The sequence below is a fragment of the Leuciscus leuciscus genome, assembly GCF_965113295.1.
Source record: "Leuciscus leuciscus genome assembly, chromosome: 22".
Lineage (NCBI taxonomy): Eukaryota > Metazoa > Chordata > Actinopteri > Cypriniformes > Leuciscidae > Leuciscus > Leuciscus leuciscus.
The window spans coordinates 15,798,036-15,822,263 of NC_138746.1; the positions used below are offsets into that span (position 1 = coordinate 15,798,036).

Genomic DNA, 24,228 nt, shown 5'->3' on the forward strand with positions numbered 1-24,228 from the left:
ATCCCAATTTTGAGGCCACTGAGACTTTTGCGTCATTGGTGACGTTGTGTGTGTAGGAAGGTTGGGTAGCCGGTTAGACCATAGACAGTATATAAAGGGTTTGACGCGAAAGGTGGAGTTATGATTATGTGTAAATCATAGAATGTTGTCATTTGTTTAAAACCTGATTAATAGACTATCGTTTACTTCGGCAAAAGCTATTAACTGGGTAACATTGTAAGCTTGCTACCCTGTTTGCGAAAGCATGTCTAAATTTTAAACCCTGACAGAAGCTTAATAAATAATAATAATACAACTATATTACGAATTAAACCTTAAACACTACATTCTGAAATCATGCCAATTTCTAACAACAAATTTTACAAATAAAATGTTAAAACCTTAAATAAACATAAAAATTACCTAGAAAAAACATATCAAATAAAAAATAAATTTGAAAAATATCATTAAAATTATGGCATTGCTGTATGATTTTAATATTTAAATACAATCTAATAAGTCCTTTAATAATGCACAAGCCAAATTTTAAGGGGAAATAATGCCATTTTTCATGCTATATTAGATAATAGTTTATCAACAATCTTTAATAGGTCTCTCAACAAAAGTCATAGAAAAAACACAAGGGACAGCAAAGTATAATGTATATTTATTGAATGTGCTTTGAATTATCCCCTGCAACATATAAGCCAAACTACCACTGTTCAGTTTTGTAGTCTTTGCAGAGTTATTAATGTTCATTTAAACGCTGATCAGGCTATCCCTCCCAGGCTTTGCTGCTGTGCCCTGATTATACTTTTAACCCCTCTCTGCTTAAAGGCTGATATGGTACTGCCATAGTCATAACCTGTAGCCATAACAATTAATGTGCAGATATGCAGGGAAACAATATATTATTATTTTCACAAAATAAAACTGACTAATTACACGATACTAAACACATAAATGTCCTTGTGACAAAACTTTCTATGAATGTTTGAAATGTGACTAAATAAATTATTACATTTTATGGATGAATATGTTTATTCTTCAAAGAGACCTTTTGGACACGGTGTTACCCTCTTTCACATATATACATATACACATAGTCACTATCCACAATACGTATTGTTGCATTTTTGTATTGCAATATATTGTGACACGATATATTGTTACACACCATATATATATATATATATATATATATATATATATATATATATATATATATATATGGGGTGTAACAATATATTGTGTCACAATTTTATTTAATTTTTTTGTATACAGTTTTTTGGGTATTATATTTGTGTAAAAAGTTGCCGGCATTATTTTAAATATATCTAGTCAGTGCCAGAGTTCAAGCATATTTGTCTAAAATAATTCTGTATTTTCAGCTTCAGAATAATTATTATTTCTTTCCTGGTGTCACCATTGTCCTGTGCATTGGGTTACCAGCACCAAGTCCAAACCTATTCATTTACACCCACAATGTAATATCAAATGTAGCATTTTAATCAACAGTATATTTTTTGTTAACCTTTTACCATATGTCTTGAAGAATCGCAATAATATTGTATCGTGAGCTCAGTTATCTTGATATGTATTGAATCGTTACACCCCTAATAAATATAATGTATATATGTATATTTTATATATATATATATATATATATATATATATATATATATATATATATATATATATATATATATATATACACATATATACACATACAGATTATTATCAAAATGGCAATTAAAGACTACACAGATCCATTCAAGTAGTTACTACTTTTGCACACTTACATACTACTACATAGCAGGCCCATACAATCAGGGGAGACGTACATAATTTCTGGTTCAGAAATTCTCTTATTTATATCTGTATACAGAATTAGTGATTACATTCAAATGACTCAAATGGTCAAATAAATAAATCTGAGTACTTTAACAAGCCAAATCTAAAAATCAATACAACGACCCTTCCTTTCCCAGTCACCATATCGTGTAGGTTCAGGGCCTCTGGGGCCACCTTTCTCCTTAGTCTCTGGATTCACATCATCTGGAAATCCTGTTAAAGGAGAAATTTAACCAATTAAACAAACATTTTGTGTCATAATTAATTATACAATTAATTATTATAATTATATAAAGAAAGAAAGAAAGAAAGATACAGTTCCTATCCTTCCTTATAGATGCTCTCTGTCCTTTATGTAATTTATTCAACGATTATAATATAACTGTATAACAGAGATGACGTGTGTTCTTACTTTTAAGGACTTCTTTAGATTTTGATTCATTTTCGTCCATGTCAAAGCGTCCTTGGGGGGTTTTTGCTTTCTTTAAAGGTTCTTTATCTTTGGTCACCCCACCAGATGCATATCCTGCTGTCCTATGATATGCTGTAGGGGACAGCATTGCAATATTTCAACAAATCTGTCGCTGTTCGTAAGACTCCAACATGATTCTCAGTAATCAATATAAAGAAGGTTGAAAATGATATAGATTAATGTGACATAAGTACAATTAGACGCATATTGAGCAAGCATCCAAATAAACACTCACCAGGATAAGTCGACTCTAAAAACAATCCTCTATTAACAAAACCTCTAGCTGTCGTACTGCAAAAACGTAAAAGAGACATCTTGCGTTAAACGCTGTGCTGTTGTGAACGTTTCCCTTGTCGCTGCAGAAAATTACACAACTGAAGGATATTTAGACGACGAAAAATGACGTGTATTGCGTCATATTTTAGCGACACTAAATGCACTCGAAATGGTGGAGGCGGCGCTAAAGAAGTGCAGAATCTAATGTCGTGCACATTTCTATCTGCTTTGCATGCATTTTTTTCCCTAAAGCGATACTACGAAATAATACAATGATTCCTGTGAGACAGGGAAATGAATTACCATTAATGTTACAGAACATACTCAAAAAGTACAAAATTACCTTTTGTGATGGTAGGCTACCTAGCAATTAAAACGTTTTTTAAGGTCTGATTGCAAAAATAGCTACAAACATAAATGGACATTTTATGAATCGTATAAAGTAAAATTATATGATGTAATGTTACGCGATTTTATTTTGTTATAACAAAATAGAATGTTATTTTTGTCTTACTTAAAGGAATACAATTTTCATTTTTGAGTGAATTGACCTATCCCTTTAATTGCGTTATGATACAAAAAGAAAACAAAAACGTGCTGCATCATGCAAGGCTACTTTAAATCAAATCTGCAACTGTTTTGAAGTTGACAAGTCTATTTCATGTAGCCTACTCACATAAAAATCATTTAAAAATAATCACGTTTCTTATAGCCTACGCCTACCTAATTGTAGCCTAATTTGCATAGCCAAGCAATTATCCTACATCTCAGACATTATAACGTGTTGCCTACATTACAACATTAAAATAATACGTGAATCTAACGAATCCTGTCAATGTAGGCTTGGCTTAAAGGTCCCATGACATGCTACTTTTTGTAGGCTTTAATATAGGCCTTAGTGGTCCCTAGTACTGTATCTGAAATCTCTTTCCAAAAATTCAGCCTCGGTGCAGAATTATAGCCACTACAAGCCAGTCCCAGAATGAGCTTCCTTCAGACAGGCCGTTTCGGTGTCTGTAGCTTTAAATACTAATGAGGAGGAGAAAGGCGGCGCGAGGTGGAGGGTGGGTGTGGCCTTGACCATCTTGCGCAACGGGACCGTGGCGTGCATGTTTACGTTGGATATAGCAATGGCAAGAAGACACGCAGTCTTTCAAGCATTTCAGTTTGACCCAGAATCTGATCCAGATGGAGAAGCAACGGATGAAGAAGTTGCAACTCAGCGGCTCCAGCAGGACGTTTCCGAATGGTCAGTTTAAAATATTATGTCTGGATACGGTACTTTATTCGGATGGTTTAGTTATTATCATGTAGCTAACGCGAACCTACTGTTGCCTTTTCATGAGAGATCTGTAACGTCTGTATTTATCTTATTACAATATCATCAAGCTCTGCGATCTTGAAATGCGGATATCGCGCGCGCCATATAACCAACAGGAAAACGGTTATCCAAATAACAAAGACGTGTACAACACTCACGTTACAGTGTGTGTATTCACACACATAAACTGCATAGCTGCATAGCTAATGTTACAGCCACATTCTACGTGTAAAATCTAGGTAACGTTAACCATAAACAGTAAAGCAACACACTTATATATCATTAGTTGACTTACTTGTCCGAGGTGTGTAGCTGAGCCAAAGAGAGTGATCCAGACTTTAGTTTCAGACGTTCAGCAAGCCCAGCTCTGTATTGACCCTTCGGTGTTCATTTGTACATCCAATTATTGAGCAATTGTTATGCTTCGCTCGCTCAAAAGCCATGATATCTCTCGTCTCGTGGACAAACTAAAATCGCGCGCGCGCGTTCCTACTTCCTAGCGCATTTTCTCATGGGCGGAAAATCTCTGGGCGGGCAAAGCAGAGACAGGGGAGGTAACATTTCCTCCTTATGACGTCATAAGGAGGAGATTCAAGATCAGCGCGTATGAACCTCCATTTTCTCAAAGGCAGAGAAAGATAGCAAAAGCTCGATTTACACCGATTGAAATTTTTAGAAACTTGGGGACCATATACAGGCTAGGGGAACTCATATTAATGTTAAAAAACCTCAGAAAGTGAAAATTTCATGTCATGGGACCTTTAATGTTCCTCATAACTTCTGACAATTGGAAATTGCGAAGTGCACTATAGCAGTTGGTTCTATTAGCCTAAATTTCTAATTATTTACCATATATAGAGTTAGTTGGCATAGCCTTTGTATATTGTGAGAATAGGCTAGGCATATGGCTATATTAAGGCCTAGCTATTGATTCCCGTTCTCATGAGAGCTACGTTCTCATGAGTGTTCATTTACGTTATCTTACGTAGCAACGGGGCCTGTTTGCTTCCCAAACATAGCAACAGATCGTTACGGAAATATTTGTCCTAAAAAGGCAAGGTCTTCAGGAGATTGTATCCCCGATATGAAGATAATGTGGGAAATGCTGCCAGTAAATTGAGGTAGCCTACGCCGTACGCAACTATCGCGGGGACGTCAAAAATAATAATAATAATAATAATAATTAATATAATTATTAAGAATATACCATCTTTATGTGTTAAAGTGGGCCTATAGAGTTAAACTCTCGTCGCATGTCATTATTTCCAGCCCACCACGTGGTATGAATGAGATATTTTACCGTAGCCTATGTTTCCGTTAAAGACAGTTTTGGCCCCTGTTTCTGGGCTAAATTACTTCCATCTCTTAACATTCTGGAAGGTTTTAAGCGACACATTATGCCATTTCGGAAGAGATGATGAAACGTAACGTTAGGCCTATTGGATAAGCTTCTGCTTAGTTTCAGAAACACCATCACATCTGCACATCGTTAATATCACAAACACACATTATGCACTCTCTATTCACCAAGGCACACATTTATCATGCAACCAAAACTGTCATTCTATCCACAAAATGACAAGCCCTAGAGGTGTTGCTATGGTTACTCAACAAGGAGCGCTAAACAAATCGAAGTTAGAAAGATCCAGTCTGAGACATGACAGATATTTAATTCATATCAAGCTATAATAAAATATAGATTTTATAGGTCACGCCATCTTCGAAGAAAATAAAGGACAAATAAAAACCTTGTATCACATAAGCTTATATTTCAATATAAAAGAATAAACATACAGTGCTACCAAGTTGATGCCTTTGAGAAACTGTTGGGTGCGTGTAGCCTAGACGTGTAGCTACAGGTGTTAGGCTACTGAACATTGATATTTCGGCGTTGTCTCTTTCATTTGTATCAGTAGGCTATGTCTAGTTAGAGCCTATTTGAACAAAATAAATGGCTGCTTCTGTAGGTTCCTGAGAACATATCCAGAAAGCTAAAACATAAATGCACTACAAATAATGTTAAAAGAATTACATATTTGACAATAATTAACGAATAATTTTTCTGGAAAGTTGCAACAGCATATTTCTGCATATCAAGTGCTTTAATTTATATCACGCTTCCGTCTTCACCATATAGGCTACGGTGAAAAAATAAGTCTCACTCAGTTATCACGAGCATAAAGAATGAAAGCCGGCCCATTAATGTAGACTCATGGGCCCATTTTTCCTGTTTAACCTACAGGACGAATTTGATGAAAGTGTTAACAAACGTGCAAAAATGCAATCCCTCTATGCAAGCGTAGCCTATATTACAATTATGGGAAGAATAAAAAAAAATAGCCTATCTAAAAATTAATTGGTAACACTTTATAATAACTTTGTTCATATTCATAAAATTATGTTCATCAGCTCATTGACTGATTACAATTGGAAACAGTTCGTTCAAATAGTAAGAATTAATCTTGATTGGTCTTAGCTATTTTCATTCCTCCAAGAAGCCTATTAAGTTATGAACGTTCGTTGTTTTCACATGCTTTTCGCAAAAGTGCACATAACATTAGAGCACCGGTGTCTTTTTCATCAAGTAGACATATGATGAATTCAGGTTGATTGGGACACCTTTTCCAAGTCATCTCAATGGCAAAAGTGTCCCACCCATCCTAAATTCACCCCAACCCTATCTATGGTTTAATCACTTTTCACGCTTTTCAGTCTACAGCGAGGCCGTAGTAGGCTATCTGTGTCTAATCCTGGCAATGACAACAAGGATAGCCAATCATACTGATGCTTACCGTATTTCCATAGGCTACTACAACAGAGAGGTTGCGTTATTCACCAATCAAGCAGTGGTCTGCTTTTTTAACAAAGTAGCCTATACGTGCTTTCATAATGGTGACAGTAATGCATTGTGCAAGATTCTGACTCTGATGTGCAAAGATATCGATGAGCAAATCTAGGCAATATGGCCAATCTATTTTTTCAGCTGTCACGATGTTTTTCAGTAATAATTTATGCAGTGGATAATATAGCTTTAATTGCAAGATAATTCGATAAGGCTTCTATTAAGTTTGTTATAATTTTCCGGAAAGTTAAACATTTTAATAGCAGACCTAATTAAATTAGGCCTACTATGCTTTTGGGAGCCCATAATTTTACGAAGATTCGTACGTTCGTTTCTATGTGTTAACAGCCTATTTTATTTATAATATTTTGAGACTTATTAATAGCTAAAAGTTATAAACGTGTTACCACACACGTTATGCTATTGGAAGTAGGCCTATACAAATTAAAATGTTATATGTTTTGCATATTGTTTGTTGCATTTTGAAAACGAACAGATAAAATCATTATAAACAAAAAAACATTATTCTGCACGACTGTAACGGGGAGCATCAAGTAGCCTATTATTATTTTTTACAAGTTGGATATTACAAATGAAAGACTAATTTTACATTAAAAAGAAGAAAGTAATCTGATGTTGAGATATTCCTCTGTACATCCACGTCCATAAATGTCTGCCCATCTCAATCAGTGTTGGGAACGCAACTGATTTTCCCCGTGTTCTCAGTCCAGGGCTGGAGGTTCTGAAGTGCGAACAGAGAGCTGTTGTGAAGGCAGATTGGGTCCGGAGTAACAGGTTGGTTTATAGTCTTCTGAAAAGCTTCTTGCTGAAGTTGCATAAGAATTCGGTTCGCTTGTTGTCGCTCTGCTTCTCTCTCCTCTGCTGTCTGTCGCCTGTGTGGATGTGGATCACAGGAGTTATTTAGTCGCGGATTGCAGTCATTATAATAGCTGTTTTAGTAAGTGCTTTAATTTTTTTAAAATTTAACCAAAGAATACGAACATAGGATCTTTATTACAAAGAATGCAAAAAAATATATTAAAAATATATATATATATATTATCACTCTAATTATAATTAGGCCTACCTCATAACGTGGATTTCCCAAAATAATTCTGACAGTCCTTACTTGGTGTCAATCGCACCCTTTTATTTCTTTATCCATAAACGTTCTAAGCGCATTATTTTTTGCATCTCAGATTATGTGCATGGAAAGCTTATAGTTTATAGTACAATTCAGTTTTTTTAAGACTATGCATACTTCAGGCCTATGATATAGGCCTAGCCTATGTATTAATTGGAAATGTATAAATATTTTATATAATATATAAATATCATTCAATATAAATTACATTTCAAGTTCTCAGATGTCAGTGTCGAACGCTTATTTAGCCAAATCACAATAATATTTATTTTTCATGTTATAATATTTCATTAAATATTAAATCATTTTTGTTATAGCCTAGAACATTAAGTAATCATAACATCAATTATCCAGCTTCAGCATCAGTTAAATAACTCCTAACACAAACTAAAGACTTTAGAGCAACATTTGGTTACTAAATGAGAACATAATTTCTGTCATTTTCAGGTCTGTTTCTATTAAGTTCTAGGTCTAACAGAATGTATAAAATAGTAAGAGATGGAGTAAAAAATGCATTTGAAGTCCATAATTAAGTCTTGAAAAAAAAAAAGTGTCATTGATCACTCAAATTTAAATGGATCAAATTCAATATTTACTTATGATTGGATTGCTTTGATAATGAGTGAACTGCATGAACAGGCCTTACAAACCACCCATGGAATGCATTATGGAACTGACCCAACTGACCTCATGGAGTAGGCTGCTTTAAAAACAAAATACTCAACTGAGTTTAGTGGTTAGACGAAAAAGAATGCATTACATGCGAGGGTAAAACCATGATTAGATCACAAAAGCTCACCTCCATTTCGTTCTTCTGTTCTGGAACCATGTTTTGACCTGCGCATCAGTCATTTTAAGTGCTTTCGCTAAGGCTGCCCTCTCAGCTGACGCCAGATACTTCTGACGGTGGAAGCGTTTCTCCAGCTCGCAGATCTGGAGGCGCGTGAACGACGTCCGGGGCTTCTTCTTCTTCGGAGGGGTTCGGTTCTGATACGGGTGACCTATACGGCGTGTTACAGTGAACGGTGAGAGGGCCACTATATTGAGAGACAGATTGAAAGCAAGCGGAAGAAATCAGCAAAACGCCAGAGCCAAGCAGTGAGAAGCAAATGAGACTTCCAGAGGAGAAAGGCGACTTTTGTCCTTTAAAAAAAAACATGCAGCAATCACGAAATTTATCAAATAAGTTCAGCCAAGCAAGCAGACAGGGATATCCTATCTTTTTGGCATCCTCACGACGTGTGTTAAATGTAAAAAAACACTGTAAAATGTTTTGTCAAACAAAAATGATGTGCCTCGTTTAAATTGGGCTAAGTGATTTTATCAGGATCAAAAATAGAATTATTTAATTTGCCTGAATCAAAGAAGGTAAAATCAATAGCTCATTAAGGTAACAACTGCACATTTTCCCAATTTCCAGTGTGTAATTATTTTAGACTAAAACAATAATGGCCATGTATAATATTTACGGGCATTATAAATCAACATTAGCCTAGACTATTGACACGTGTATATCGACTATTGATACGTCCCCTTAGGGGAAACAATTTGTGGATATAAATTTTTCTGTGGCCTATATTGCATTAAATTTGCAATAGTCGATAACTCGTTTATTAATTCGCGAGACCTGCTGTGGCTTACTAAACTTTATATCGAGTAGGCCTATTTTTATATCGAAAGTTCTAAAATGTCCTTGTTGTCAGAAATATAGTAAAAAAAAGGGGGGGACTTTAACAATGAAGTCATTATAGATTATTAATCCGTGCATTTGCTGCATAATCAAATCATGCGTAGCCTAATTGCTTTCTTAAAATTTTAAGAAAAAGTTGTGACAAAGTTACAACCTGCAATACGTGTAGTTTTTCGACTGCTTTGATAACTGATATTGTTACAACATGATGAAAACATTTTACAGTGTATTTTTGAGTAAAAGCGAAAAATCCAATGAAGCATAAACACCTGATTTCTATTACCTGTAAATCTCTCTTTGGTATATCTCCTGTTACTCTCCATCCATGGAAACGTTAATCCCGTGAGATTGTTAATGGTGCCCATGCTTCCCATACTTGGCACCGTAGAGGCGCTGGTGGGAATGGACGAGTGAACGCTGCTCAGCGGCCGGTGCGCTGGAACTCGGATCACTCCCGAAGAATTAAGGCAATTCCCATTAACATTCGCGCCCAAGTTCATGTTGTACGAGCCGTTGAGGGAGCCAACGCTGCACGAGTTTCCATTGTATCCAGCCGAGTTATTGACGCCGTAGTTGCCAGTCATGGTATTGTAGGCTGTGCTGACTATGCAGCCCAAACCGTAGTCCATGTCCTGCATTCTGGGGTTGGAGATCATGCAGCTCCCCTGGTCTGCATTGTTAAGAATCTGATCGATCCCAAAACTGATGGTGTCTGCGTGCGTCTGGTGGAGATGCGCTCCCATATGATCCATGGTGTGGAGAGGCGCGCGCTCCTGCGAGCCTACAGGATCCTCCACGTCACGCCAGTTATCATACAGCAACTAAAACGCAGTTTAGTCCAGTTTGTCGTTATCTAATAGCGTTGACTGCATGTGTGAGAAAGACTGAAGACGATTGTCTTTTTTACTGCCTCCCTTTACCCTTATAGCTATAGCCTGCCGGATGGAGCCACGGGAACATCAATCAAAATGCCAAAGAGGCTGGGTAAAATTAAGCCTCCAATTCTGGGGTGAGAGACCCAATTGGCTAAAGAATCCACCACGATTCTGTTCAATGAAACTCACTGGAGTTCCCTCTTCAGCACAGGGCAACTCAAAAGAGAAGATTTATTAAAGCAAAAAACAGGCGATTTAAAAAAACAACAACAACACACACGTAAAAAGAAACAAACATTTCAATTACATTATCTTGGCTATGCAGTCTATATTGTTGAGAAATGTTGTCTACTTTTAATACTTGGGAGAGTCCTTTTCACAACAGATCAATATTTCGCGACCACAAACTCTTAGATTTCAAATGAATTACTGTGGTTAATCAGTATTTTAGAGACAGATAAATCACACAATATGATCAAAACCATACTGTCAACGATATTACATTACATTGTGAAATTAAATCTGAATAAAGCAATCATTCTGACTTATCTGACTAATTGTCTTATCAAAAATGGATTATTTAGATTTCAACAAGATAATGAAATACGAAGGAAATTCTGGATGAAATGTGTTTTCAAACTATTTTAAATTATTTATTTTAAATGTTAGTCACGACAGAATTTATTTATCCACATTCATTTGGCAAGATGCATTGATCCGTTGCAGTGTGTTCATGTGTTAACTTATGTTTTAATTATTCATTTTATTTTGTATGCATTCATCTTTCTAAATCAGACAATAACAAAATAAATAAGCGATATTAGACGGAAAGCAAACACTTTCAGGGTTATCGATTCCTTCTGGAAGAAAGGAGGTGGTGATTATTTAACGTATAAGATGCATTTAAGTATTAATATTTGATGGGGCTCCAGATTAATGCTGGCCAAATGACCAACATGAATGTTTAATGAAGTAGCTTATAATGGTGTATATATTTTCGCTAACATTGTCATTTTTTGTTTTTAGTGATGCAGACTTAATTATAAGTTTTAAGTGTGCTGGTGCTTAAAAATACATCATTAATGTGCACTGCATCTGGTTTTAAAAAAAAGTTAAGTGCTGGACTCATTTGGGACGATACATTTATGTGATTATTATTATCAACATACTAAGGTCCACTTGAAAAGTGTTATTTATTGCGCGTCTATATGCTAGGCCTACACTTCATTACTCTGATGCAAATTAATGTGACTGCAATCGAAATGATTTACATTCAATTTAAGCCGTCTGTCACAATTCTTGCTTTGAATTACCAGATATTAGAGATTGTATTTTAAAAGGAATTTAGAAATGATATCTTAAATGAATTTGTCAGTATATTTTGGTGTGCGATTTGTTGAGGTTGTCTTTCTTTGCTAAAATGATTAACGTTCTCTTTTACAGTTAGCTACTGAAATGTGTTAAAGTTTTTTTTTTTAAATAATTTGAACCTAACCTTTTATTTTGGCTTCCTCAGAGAAGACCCCCAGCATCACGTGAGCCCTAGTTTGTTCCCGATATACCAGTACGTTCGAACTGTCTGTGGTGCGTCAGTCTACCTGTGTAATGCTGGACATCTGATCCATCGGCGCTCACTGGCGCCACTTCCATCAGCTGCATCTCTGAGCGCACAGCCCTGCTGCTGACAGCTTCAAGTACATCAACATTCATGCAGCACTCTCATCAAGACATGAAAACAATTTAACCCTGCTTCATTTACATCTCATATTTAAGTAATGTTCCTATTTTCAAAATATTATATATGCATTTTGCAACAGCATCCTTCTAAAAATGAAAACAGGAATGTAGCAGCATCAGATTGGTTTTTCATTTAGCTCACTAGCTGTACATCTGAAATACAATTACAGAGACAGATATATGTTAATATATCTTCTGTATATCTTGGAGTTTATCTTTTGAGAAATGTCTGAAGGTTATAGCCTATCTCTAACATAAAACAGCATGACCAAAATAAATACTCATGTCAAAAGTATCTCATGCAGTCCTCTTTAAAAATGCCAGGTAAATCTATTAAGCAGCTATTCATTGGATATTTGAACTTCACTAACATTTAGGTCCACTGTAAAATTACAGTTCTCAGTTCTGTGATAAGGGAAATGGGCTTTTATTTTTGGAGGACAGAAGGTCAGGTTCACTGTCTTTAACCTCTGAAATAGATTGATGAACTCCGCAAATACAGCTTCTTAATGCATTATGTCAAAGGGGAAGGGACTGGGCTTCTTTTTTTTCTTTTTTTTTGGCCTGTAATGTTAAAAAGGAAATACTAGGAAAAAGCATGCATTATATAAACCACATGAAAAATATACAATACACCATAACACTTTTAAATGCATCTAAAACAAGTAAGCAACAAAAAGCTTTCTTTCTCAAAATATGGTTTCTATGTTTTTTTATCTATGATTTGAAATGATGGTATGAAGCCAAGACAGCTCCTCAAGGGAGTGTGCAAGCAAAGTGTATGGCCTCTTTAAAATGTGAAAGGTGCCGCACTAAGGTGAGACAGAATATGTCTGCTAAAAGCAAACTGGAATGATGACCAAGCACCGGTTAACAATTGTCCAGATCAGTTGCTGAGGTGCTGAGGGACAGGACATCCATTAACTTGTTGTGTCTCCCATGCTAATGACTTGTTTTACTGGATAATGTGTCTTGTCAAAACATAGTATGGACAATTATTTGACAAATTGCCCATCATTACAATATTTCCTACTGTCGAGATAGAAACTAAATGCTTTTGTAATGAGAGGATAACTTGACTAATGTTGACCTATAGTCAAATTAATCTGCAAGTGAATAAGGCAAATTATTAAACTGGTTGTTTGCCACTACACCAAATTGAATAAGTCAAAACAAGGTTATGTTATGACTCTGTTCAGACATAACGTCTGAAGGTTATGACATCTCTGTCATGACGTCCTCCATCAAATAATAACAATGTTCTTTAATAAGGTTATTAAATCATTATCACAGCTAATCAATAAAAATTTCTGCACAAGATGTATATTATAAGTGTTGTTGGTAATACAATATAATGCAATTTGTGTGTGCAATAACTTGGCAAAGCTATATCATTAAACATTAAGGTCAATTTAGCCACTGTGCCATTTAGTATTACAACAAAAGTTATGTTGGAGATTGTATATGTTGTCTCTTAAAATACAAACTATCTCGTCCGTTTTCATGTTTGACCACTTTCACACTCAATCTTATATAACAACACAACTTACAAACTAAACGCAGCCCTTCATAATGCTTATTGCTGGAGGCATAAAGATCGCTCACAGGTTGAATTGGAGTACAGATTTATTGTTTGAATCCCCACTCCCAAAAACACATGGGAAGTCTCATTTCATACGGCAGGCACCATGTGGATTCACTCCGCGGTCTAATAGTGGACTTGACACCCATGACAGCGGAAGTCACTGGATGGTGCGTCTGTCCTCTTGAGTGTGGGTGCATCCTGTCGCCTGTTTTATTTAAGGGAGGCTGTTGAAGCCGGCCTCACTTCCCTTTTCCATCCTGAACGCAGTAGCCCAGCTGGGACCTGTTTACTTCACAGAGATGGATGGACTCATCCCACCAGCTACTGGTCATTACGTGTGAGATCAACACTATTGCTCCCCCTCCCAAGCTCCACGGACCAAACAGAAAAAAAAAGAAAAAAAACCTCTTCTCTAGAAGTCAGTCTGTACCATTAGCTGCTAGATTACCAAACTGAATATCCATAGTAACTAAGCATATTTTGATTATAAAAACATCAGATGTCCTCCTCTTGAATTATTTGAACTGTTTCATATTATTACCTCAACAGATGAAAATGTAGCCTACTTAAAGGGATAGTTCACCAAAAAATGGAAATTCTGTCATTATTTACTCACCCTCATGTTATTCTAAATCTGTATGGATTTTTTTCTTCTGCTGAACACGAGAGAAAAGATTCTGAAAAGATTTGTTTTAGTTTCTACAATGAAAATCATCATTGTTTGATACCCCATTGACATTCATTGTATTAAATAAAACAGTTTTCAAAATATTTACTTTTATAATACTTACTTATATATTTAAAAAAATATTGTCTTCAAAAATACTTTAATTTGACCAAATATTTTCAATATATTCACTTTTGGGTGAGCTATCCCTTTAAATACTTAAACATATTTGATAAAAATAAAGAAAAATGAAAGAAGAAAGTATTATAGAGAAAAGCTGAAGAGAAAGTAGAAAATTAGTTTTAAAAAAGTAAAAAACAAAAAGGAGGAAGAATAAAGAAATGAGCACTGGAGAGATATTAATCCAGCAATTTTACAATAAGCAGGGAGGGCATCATTAATCAAAGTTACATATTATATGTGACCTAATTTTTCTTTTTCATTATCTTCATTATATTCCAAACACTGCAGCATCTACTCTGAATACATAAAGAGATTTTCATACATATATTCATGATCACATTGCGGGAAAAGCAGGCAATATTTTTTCATTAAATCCCTGACTGCGATATCTACATGTATATGTATCGAAATGTTGAAAGATTAGGGAGTTATCCAAACAATGCCATTAATTTCCTTTATTATCAACAGCGCAGCACGAGAGGCAACCAGAGGCATCATAATCTGTCATCACACGGTGCCTTCAACAGGTAGGCTGTTTTTGTGTTTATCTTTTCCTCCTTGTTCCCTCTCCCCTTGTCCCAATTATGCAGCTCGCTACACCATAACAAACAGGTCCACCAGCCCAAACCTACAAGCCAGAAACACAGCCACAGACTAGCTGGTGCCTGTACAGGCCTCGGGGGCTTCAGCTCACACCTAATGATCTGCTTTGACGGAAAGAGGCTGTGGGCCAGAGCTTAGCATCTCCCATGATACCCCACCCCCCACACAAACAGCAAGGTATGTGGCATCAGCTGATACACTGACGGTATGTTTACACGACAACGATGTACGGACAAGTTTTTCCTTTTCGCATACAGACAATGTTGTCAAAACGATTCCCATTCACACAGATATGCAAAAACGACTAAAAATCCTGTATTGTTCAAGCCAAGCCAGTAGTTGGCGATGCCACTTTGTAAAGAAACACTATGCGTCTATAGACTGAACACGTAATGCGCATGACGTCACCGTTTGCACAAATTCGTGTTTTTGTAGTTTACATGGAGACGATAACGTTTTAAACTGTTGTCATGTAAATGAACGGCCAAAACACATTAAAAAAAATTTGTTTTCAGTTGAAAACATTGTGTAAACGGCCCCTTATTTAAGACTGATATTGACCCTTCCTTCAAAATTCCTTTACAAAAACAAACCGTTGATATTCTTTGCGATGTATTCTGTCTATCTAAAGCTCTAATATCATCATAAAGCACAAAGGAGTAATTATGAATGTCTTTATATTTTTCACAGTTTAATCGCAGACTATTAGACGGCTCAGAAAAGAAAACAGGCTGAAAATATGAGACATTTATCTAAGCCTTACAGCGCGGCAGGACAGACATCACTCTCAGGGGTCAAAGGTCATCTCTAATTGGGTGGAGAAAAGAAAACAAGCACTCTTTCAGGGTGGTAGATCTAAGGAGGGCTATCACAACAACTCAAAACAGAGGGGACTAAAACTTCAATAACTGTTTCAATCATAGAGTACTCCATGAAGTCAATAATGGTGAATGGGGGCATCTGTAAAACATAACTCATAGACTACTACATTTAAATGTGCCAAAAAGAATTGTAACATTAATAGATTTTAACAGTAGTTTAACACATTTTAACAGATTAAAGAAATACTTTCCATGCCAATACTATTTATAATAATGAACAGTTTCTCCTTTATATGGTAGTTATGGAGTTGTCTAGAATTTTATTTTTTAAACATACAAAAGCCCTATGTAGATGAAATTGGGCATGAAAGGACGGTAAGGAAGCTGTCTTCCATTATGAATCATAAATCTCACGTGTCTCACGTATTTTCATTAATCTCTATGTGTAGCTCATTTAGTAATGGACTTATTTATCCACATTGCCCAAAAAAGAGATTTTGAAAGTATTTTCTTCCATCTGGCTGTATAATCAAAGTTGATCATGATTTGTTGTACACTGTGCCATGGTTTATGAAAACAACCAGTGATAATGATTTTTAACCATCAACCTAGACATAAAACAGTTATATAAAGACATCAAACTTTATAAGACATATTCATTCATATATATATACATACATACATATACACACACACACACATAAATATATATATATATATATATATATATATTGTTTTTCTGTTGTTGAAAAAGTGAAGCTATTGCACTTCTTTGTCTCATGAACAGAGAACTTTGAGCATGTGTTTCATCCCACTGACTTATTTGTGACAATTGTTACAAATACTCCAAGTCTCTCCTACCGAAACCTCAATGTAGAACAAGTTACATCTTTAAAAAAGTACAAATAACCCCCCCTCAAATTCAGTTCTTGAATGTTGCTATACTTTTATATGCCAGTAAATTATAATCATGTTTTACTTTGACTCATGGCAAAAAGTTTCTCCAGTGAACAGTCTTGAGTATCATCTCAAGCTTAATACCATATTGAGCTTTATCTCATTCATGTTCACTCCACCAGACACAGCGGCTCAACTCTGTAGTACGAAAGCCATAAATATCAGAGCGCCAGCAACTGAGCACATTATATTGATGACTCTGTAGAATCTGTAGACATGTGCTAACTTGGGTCTTGTGGGATTATGGAAAACTGTTCTTTCCCATCCCACAATCAATGTGTGGTGCTTTCTGAAATGTTGAGCTTTTGCATTTAGTGGCTCAAACTCTTACATACCTCTGTGATTCTGTTTCCTGAATAATGCACACTTCCAAAAACAGCAGCCATTCATCCTGGAAAGACATTTTTCTCTGCATACTGCAACCTTGGAAAAGAGAAAATAGTGACATGATGAATTAGGTCACATAAATGTCTATCCATAAGCAATACAGATGCATTCATCTTGCACTTTAACTTTTTATTTATTGGAGATAGCACTTATTTAGTCAAGAAGAAGCTGGGAGAGAGTTATGCTCCCTTTAGCTGGGTAATGGTCAGAGGCAGCTTGACATCCTTCAGCCCAGTAAACAGTGTCAGGTCCTAACATTGCGCAGGCGCCACTCGTCGGCCTTACGGGGGAAACGCACTCTTCATTCACATGTCAACATGACCCATGATAGCTGCGTAACCACCGCCAGCGGCCCCCTCGGAAGAGAAGGGGGCAGGGCAGGGGACAACAATAATTATGATGAGCTGCTTTTGTTGGCTTTAATTGAACAAACTTTTAGTACATCCCAAAAAAAACAACAAAGCAGTCAATTTGGTAGCAATTAAAACGGACTCATGTTGGGAAGTCATACTTGCTTACAACAACTGCCTTTCCTGCTGACAGGCCGATGATTGATTACAGGGCCCGGGTCGTCTTTTATAACGCGATAAGCCAAATTAAACCCTTGACTGTGGGGGCCCATCTGAGGTCTGGCTGGGCAAATTAAATCTCTTGCACTGATGTCTTTCTCTTCCTCTCATTCTCTTTTTTCCTCTCTCCCACCCTTCTTTCCTCCGTCTAGCTCTTTGTATGTCATACCAACAGACACTATATCACTCGAAAAACGAGAGCGAGGAAAATAAAGGAAACAAAACATGGCACAAATGGCCTCAATCTCTCAGGCGGCTCTCTGGGGACCGGCATGCCAGGTGATCTGCAGCAGCAGGAGAGCTGAGGACATTAAGACATATTAAACGTACTAAAGACTTAATGAAGTTCAGGCAAGCAGTGCCACAGTTGACTTTATTAGTTTACACCAGATTAATGGGGATAATCATTTAAGTGATGGAGATGGATTACCCTCTGCAAGATGCTCCTTGGCTCGGGCTGGCCCAGCCACAGACTGACGAGACTCCATAGCCAGAGCCAGAACCAAGATTGAGAGATGAGAAAAGTAAGCCAGAAGTGAAATGCTTCATTCCGACTCGCAATAAACTACAGGGCTGACGAAGCAAAAAAAAAAGAAAGTGTGACAAAATGTTAGTGTAACAAAAAACACAAATAAAACTGTTTGGGGAGTGCAGCAATTTAGCCATCATTGATCAGCAATTTCAGCAATATCAATATACGTGTATAGCATCCTCAATAATAGCTGTACAGAGATTAAGGTCTAATCAATTCTCATGAGAAGTAGTAAGAATTTGTACAAGATGGCGGAATTGTAAGAAATTGTACAAATGCATGATATAGCCATAAAAAATTTAACCATTTAATTGGTTAAAACAATTAAAATGCATAACATAAAAAATTAATAAAAAAAGGATGGGACATAATAGAGATTTGGAAGGAAACTCAGATTGCTTTGATCTGTGAAAAATAAGACATGGGTAGCATATCTACCAAAAAAAAAAAAATGCATCTTGAGATGGATGAACTTTAAAAATTGACTACCATTTAAAAGTTTAGAGTCGGTAAGATTTTCTAATGTTTTCGAAAGAAGTCTTTTATGCTCACCAAGGCTGTATTTATTTGATCAAAAATACAGTAAAAACAGTAATGGGAATTATTATTACAATTTAAAATAACTGTTTTCTATTTAAATGTTTTTAATGAATTTATTCCTGTGATGACAAAGCAGAATTTTCAGCATCATTACTCCAGTCTTCAGTGTCACATGATCCTTCAGAAATCATTCTAATATGATGATTTGCTGCTCAAGAAACATTTTTTTTATTATTATCAATGTTGAAAACAGTTGTGCTGTTTATTCTTTTGTGGAAACGGTGATCTATATATATATTTTTAAGGATTCTTTTATGAACAGAAAGCTCAAAAGAACAACGACATTATAAATGTTACATTACATTAACATAATAAATGTCTTTAGGGTCACTTTTGATCAATTTGATCTATCCTTGCTGAATAAAAGTATACATTTCTTAAACAACCGTTCAAAAGTTTGGGGTCAGTATGTTTTTTTTTTTTAAAGACTGGATAAAATAGGGAAAAGAGCGATAAGATCATAAAAACATAAACTTAAGTATTAGCAGCAATGAATGAAAGTGTTATAACAGACAGATCAGATCACTTATAACCTTGATTGTTATGTTAAACAGTTCTGTTCAACAAAACAGAGAGAACTTTTTTTTGGATTTTTTTGGATTTTATATAGTAGTTTATCCCAGCTCCACTGATTATATATGCATTAATGGTAGCTTGAATGGCTTTTTAAGGGAACCGCTCACATTCAGTGGCATAAATAATACAAAACAACAACAATATTGTAAAATTGTCATTGATGGTAACCTTAACGTCTATAAACATTTTCAAATACCCCGCATAATATAATCTAAAGCTAACACAGGCCTCCAACACATGGCTCTGACAGGATATTGCATTTCTGACAACAATGAAAGTGTCAAGCCCCAATCCCCCACCCACCCACAAACACACAGTGCTGTATCAACCTTCCCAAGAAGGTTTAATTATTGTCTTTCATTGTCTTGCCTTCTCTAAGACAGATCTCAGTGTCAAAGTGTGTGACAGATGGAAGCACAGGGAAGGTACACTTCGCCACATACCCCACAAAATCAGTATCAACTAGCCCCCATTCTCACTAGCAGGCATCTACGCATCCAAAACATATGCAGCATCTTTTTAATGGCTGTCTCTCACCATCTAATGTCACAAAGCTTCTACTGAGTAAGCAGGACTTCCCCAAATGATGATGGAAAGTCACTTAAACATAAAGACTGAAGAGCCCCATGCTGTTGAGTAATAGGGCATGAGACCGAGGGGACATCTGTCAGAAAGACTGCAAGAATACATCCTGTGGAGGACAGAGTTCAAATGGATGTTATATTGATGTCTGGCATACTGTAGTCTCATTCTGAGCCGTTCTGTTGTATAAAGTACATCTGAACCATTGCTGCACACTCCATTTACATCCACTGTAAATTCATAATAAACTTATGTCCTGTGGAAGTGAACATCTTGCATCTTATTGCTGTTTTTTTGTTCTTTCTTTCAGCTGCAAACCAATATGCCACTGAATTTAAGAAACGCTACAATATCATCAATGCTATGGCAACTTTATAAGATTGTAACCCACAAGCTGGTTCTCAGTAAACCACTACATTTTGCTTTATAAGGTTGCAGGATACATGGCAAACCCTTTAAGGCCAATTGTAATAACTGAGAAAAATCATATAGGTGACGTTATGGTAAAAAAAACTACAGTAATAATTTATAATACATATATGTTTTAAAATAATAAAATATTTATGTTCTAGAATATATATTATTGCTTTAGAAATCAAGTTTAAAACTATTTTTAAATATTACTGTAAAATTACAAATGAAAAAATATATATTTTATTTAAAATATTAAATAAATGGTGATGAATTGTCTTATTTAGTCGTATAAACAGCTGCTACATTGCACAATTTTATGTTAGGAAACAACGAAACACAAACTATGAAACAGATCAATTGTCCAAGTGAACAACAAATGTCAACTTAAGAAACACCCTGTGTGTTTTTGCAGCAGCCCAAATTAATAAAGCTTCATTTCAGGCTCAAAAACAGAAATAGACAGACAGGTGCAAATAGCTTCACTTTCAACAAAGTGATTCATCATCCTGACATGCTACAGAGATTCAAAACAATGCACATATTATTAAAGAATATTCCAGGACATGCCAGGAATAACCATTAAAATCAAAGGCATATATTGCACCAAATAATTAAATTTAAAAAAATTGACCTAGACAGCTCTGATTCAATTGGAACATGGTATTATCACATTAATGCAGGAATGCTTTAATTAAAACAGAAAATATACTTTTGTACAGTACTAGTTGGGTGGGCAGGCGAGCAAAGTTACTAACAAAACTGATGTTTACTTGTCTAAAAGGTACACAGCCAAGACAGACTTTCCAAGATACTGTACATAACAGATCCTTCTGAAACTAATTTTGGTCAACCAAATTTTTTCTCTCAGGTTGTTCTACTGGAGAAAAAAAAGAAGTTATATTCATTTATTCTTGCATTATGTACATTTTGAAATATAACTGCAAACAAACACCTTTCATTATGTTTAACTGATTTAATAAATATGCACAATATAACCTCAATCAGACATAGAAAAAGTGTATGTCACATAAATATAGCCTATGCAGTCATTCTGTATTCAATTCATTCTGCATTAAGTGTATCTGAATCATATCCCAGCTCACTAATATCATAAAAGTTTAAAGCAGATGTCAACTGATGCATGTGATGCAGTCACTGAATACATGGAAATGCATATATGCAGCTCTTATATTACACTGGAAGTCTGATATCACCACATATGTAAATTATTAATAGCATGCATAGTAAAATATAGGCTATGCATGAAGGCAAATTAAATCTTGACTAAATGAAATTTATAGCGGTGAAAAACAGCATTTGAATATACATGACTATGAAAAAAAAAATCAAAAAGTGCATTAATATCCATGAGATTATATGATGCAGTGGTGATTTTCCATCTTAAATATGAGCAGGAGATAAAAGAAAATCATTTATCAAAACCAAATTTCCACAAATGTTCATCTGCCCTCTAGTGGTAAGAACAATGTACCTCCACTAACAAAGTGAATTGGAAATATGCACTTAGAGGGTTATTAGTTCACCAAGATGTATATGACTTTCTTCTTCAGACGAATACAATCGGAGTTATATTAAAAATGTCCTGGCTCTTCCCAGCTTTATAATGGCAGTGAATGGAGGATGAGATTTTGAAGCCCATAAAAGTGCATCCTTCCACCCTAAACGTAATCCACACGGCTCCAGGGGGCTAACAAAGGAAAAATATCAATAATTTAAACTTTGTAAACTAAAATAACTAGCTTTGACAGACAGCCGTATGCATCGATTTACGGCGAACGAGTGACGCCTGACGTATTGACGAACACGGAAGCAGAGGATAGAGCAAAACAAAACACCGGTCACAAATTAGAAGTCTAAAAAGAGAATTTGTTTAGAGTTTTTAAAGTTTTAAATATGGATATTTTTCTTACACAAACGCATCGCTTCACTTCAGAAGGTCTTTATTAACCCCCTGGAGCCGTATGGATTATTTTTATGATAGATTGATGCACTTTTTTTGGGCTTCAAAATCTCATCATCCATTCACTGCCATTATAAAGCTTGGAAGAGCCAGGACATTTTTTAATATATCACCGATTTTGTTTTCGTCTGAAATAAGAAAGTCATATACACCTATGATGGCTTGAGGGTGAGTAAATCATGGGCTAATTTTAGGGGTAATTTGGGGTTAACTATCCCTTTACTGACAGGCTTTAAATACTCTCATTCAGGATGCTGTGATGTCAATGAAACCAGTTTTGTTGGTGAAATAACTAACAGCAATTAGTGCATGTGTTACATCTATTGTGATGTAATCTATGAAGTTTGGTTCATTAGACTCATGCGACCTCTCACTCTTAAAGGCCTGTTTGAGGTCATGTCATCAGAAGCTTTTACTTATCAGGGTGAGTTATGGGCTTGTCTGCAGTAATGGCATGTCAGACACTCACTCTGCCTGCTGTTCTGTTTTTCTCCTTTCCTTCCTCTCTTCTATCATGCATCAGCAGAGCTACCACTGACCAACACAAGACACATGCAGTTCTCCTGTCCTGTGTGTTTCTATTCTATCTATAATTTCTATTGCTTTTACAACTCTTGGCATTGTTATTTATTTTGTAACTTACTTTTAATACCTTTACATATTACTGGATACCTTCATAATTTATTCATTTTTAATAAATAAGCTGATTGTTCAACATTCACATTTTGTACTAATTTTTATATTTGATATATTACTGTTTTATAGTTTTGTCATGCCAACAAAATACAAAAAGTTAATTGGAACTGAAAGAGTGCGCAGAAATTATGCAGTTAATATAACAATGTAGCTAGATGATATGTTATTGGATTGCATAATTTATTGGAATAAATTATGTAAAATGCTATTGCAATTTACTGTATAACAATATTGTAAAGAAATTCAGGTATTTACATATAGTACTATGAAATTAATAAGATTTAGCTGTAGTAGGCTGGTCGATACTAATATTAAATACGCACTAGCTTTCAAAGTTTGGGGTCAGTAAGAAAGAAATGAATGTTTATATTCAGCAAGGTTCAGCAATACATTTCTGTCAGGACCACTATCATCAAATACGATTGACAATTAGCATACAGTTTGGATTGGCGGTATGGTTCTGTTCTGGGCAAGAACTCCTAGCAGCCTAGCATGGAGAAGAGCAGGGAGAGCAGCAATAACCCCCTTTAGGGTAAACAGAATTGAACCAACATGAATGTATAGCAGATATCATTAATGTCAATATTTTAATGTACAACACAATTTCGAGAATTTAGTCTGATTCAAAGGGGAATAGGAATGCCAAATCACGACTGACGAGAGGAGGAGCTGGGGATGGAGGAGGGTAATTAGCTCCTGAGAAACGTGATACTCGCTGATAATAGTGAAGGAGCTTATATATGGATGATGTGATAGGCATTGTAATCCTATAGGTAGACGTGGATCAGCTGAGAGTCAGCTGATGCAAGCTTGATAATGTGACCTGCCAGAACTAATGCTGATATATATATATATATATATATATATATATATATATATATATAT

The 24,228-nt window shown here is 35.6% G+C and overlaps 1 protein-coding gene across 2 annotated transcripts; it reads right to left on the reverse strand.

Moving 5' to 3' along the window:
* Positions 1-5,551: 5,551 nt before the first annotated feature.
* Positions 5,552-12,572, reverse strand: tlx1 (T cell leukemia homeobox 1). 2 transcript variants are annotated; one of them, XM_082154858.1, is made up of 3 exons: positions 9,862-12,572; positions 8,688-8,925; positions 5,552-7,637 (listed from the first exon to the last, which is right to left on the reverse strand). In XM_082154858.1, exons 1-3 carry the CDS (start codon positions 10,328-10,330, stop codon positions 7,427-7,429), a joined length of 918 nt encoding a protein of 305 aa, XP_082010984.1. In that variant the 5' UTR covers positions 10,331-12,572; the 3' UTR covers positions 5,552-7,426. The 2 variants fall into 2 exon arrangements, with proteins under 2 accessions (XP_082010984.1, XP_082010985.1); XM_082154859.1 differs by having other exon boundaries at positions 8,688-8,889; positions 9,862-12,571.
* Between the last annotated feature and the right edge of the window lie 11,656 nt (positions 12,573-24,228).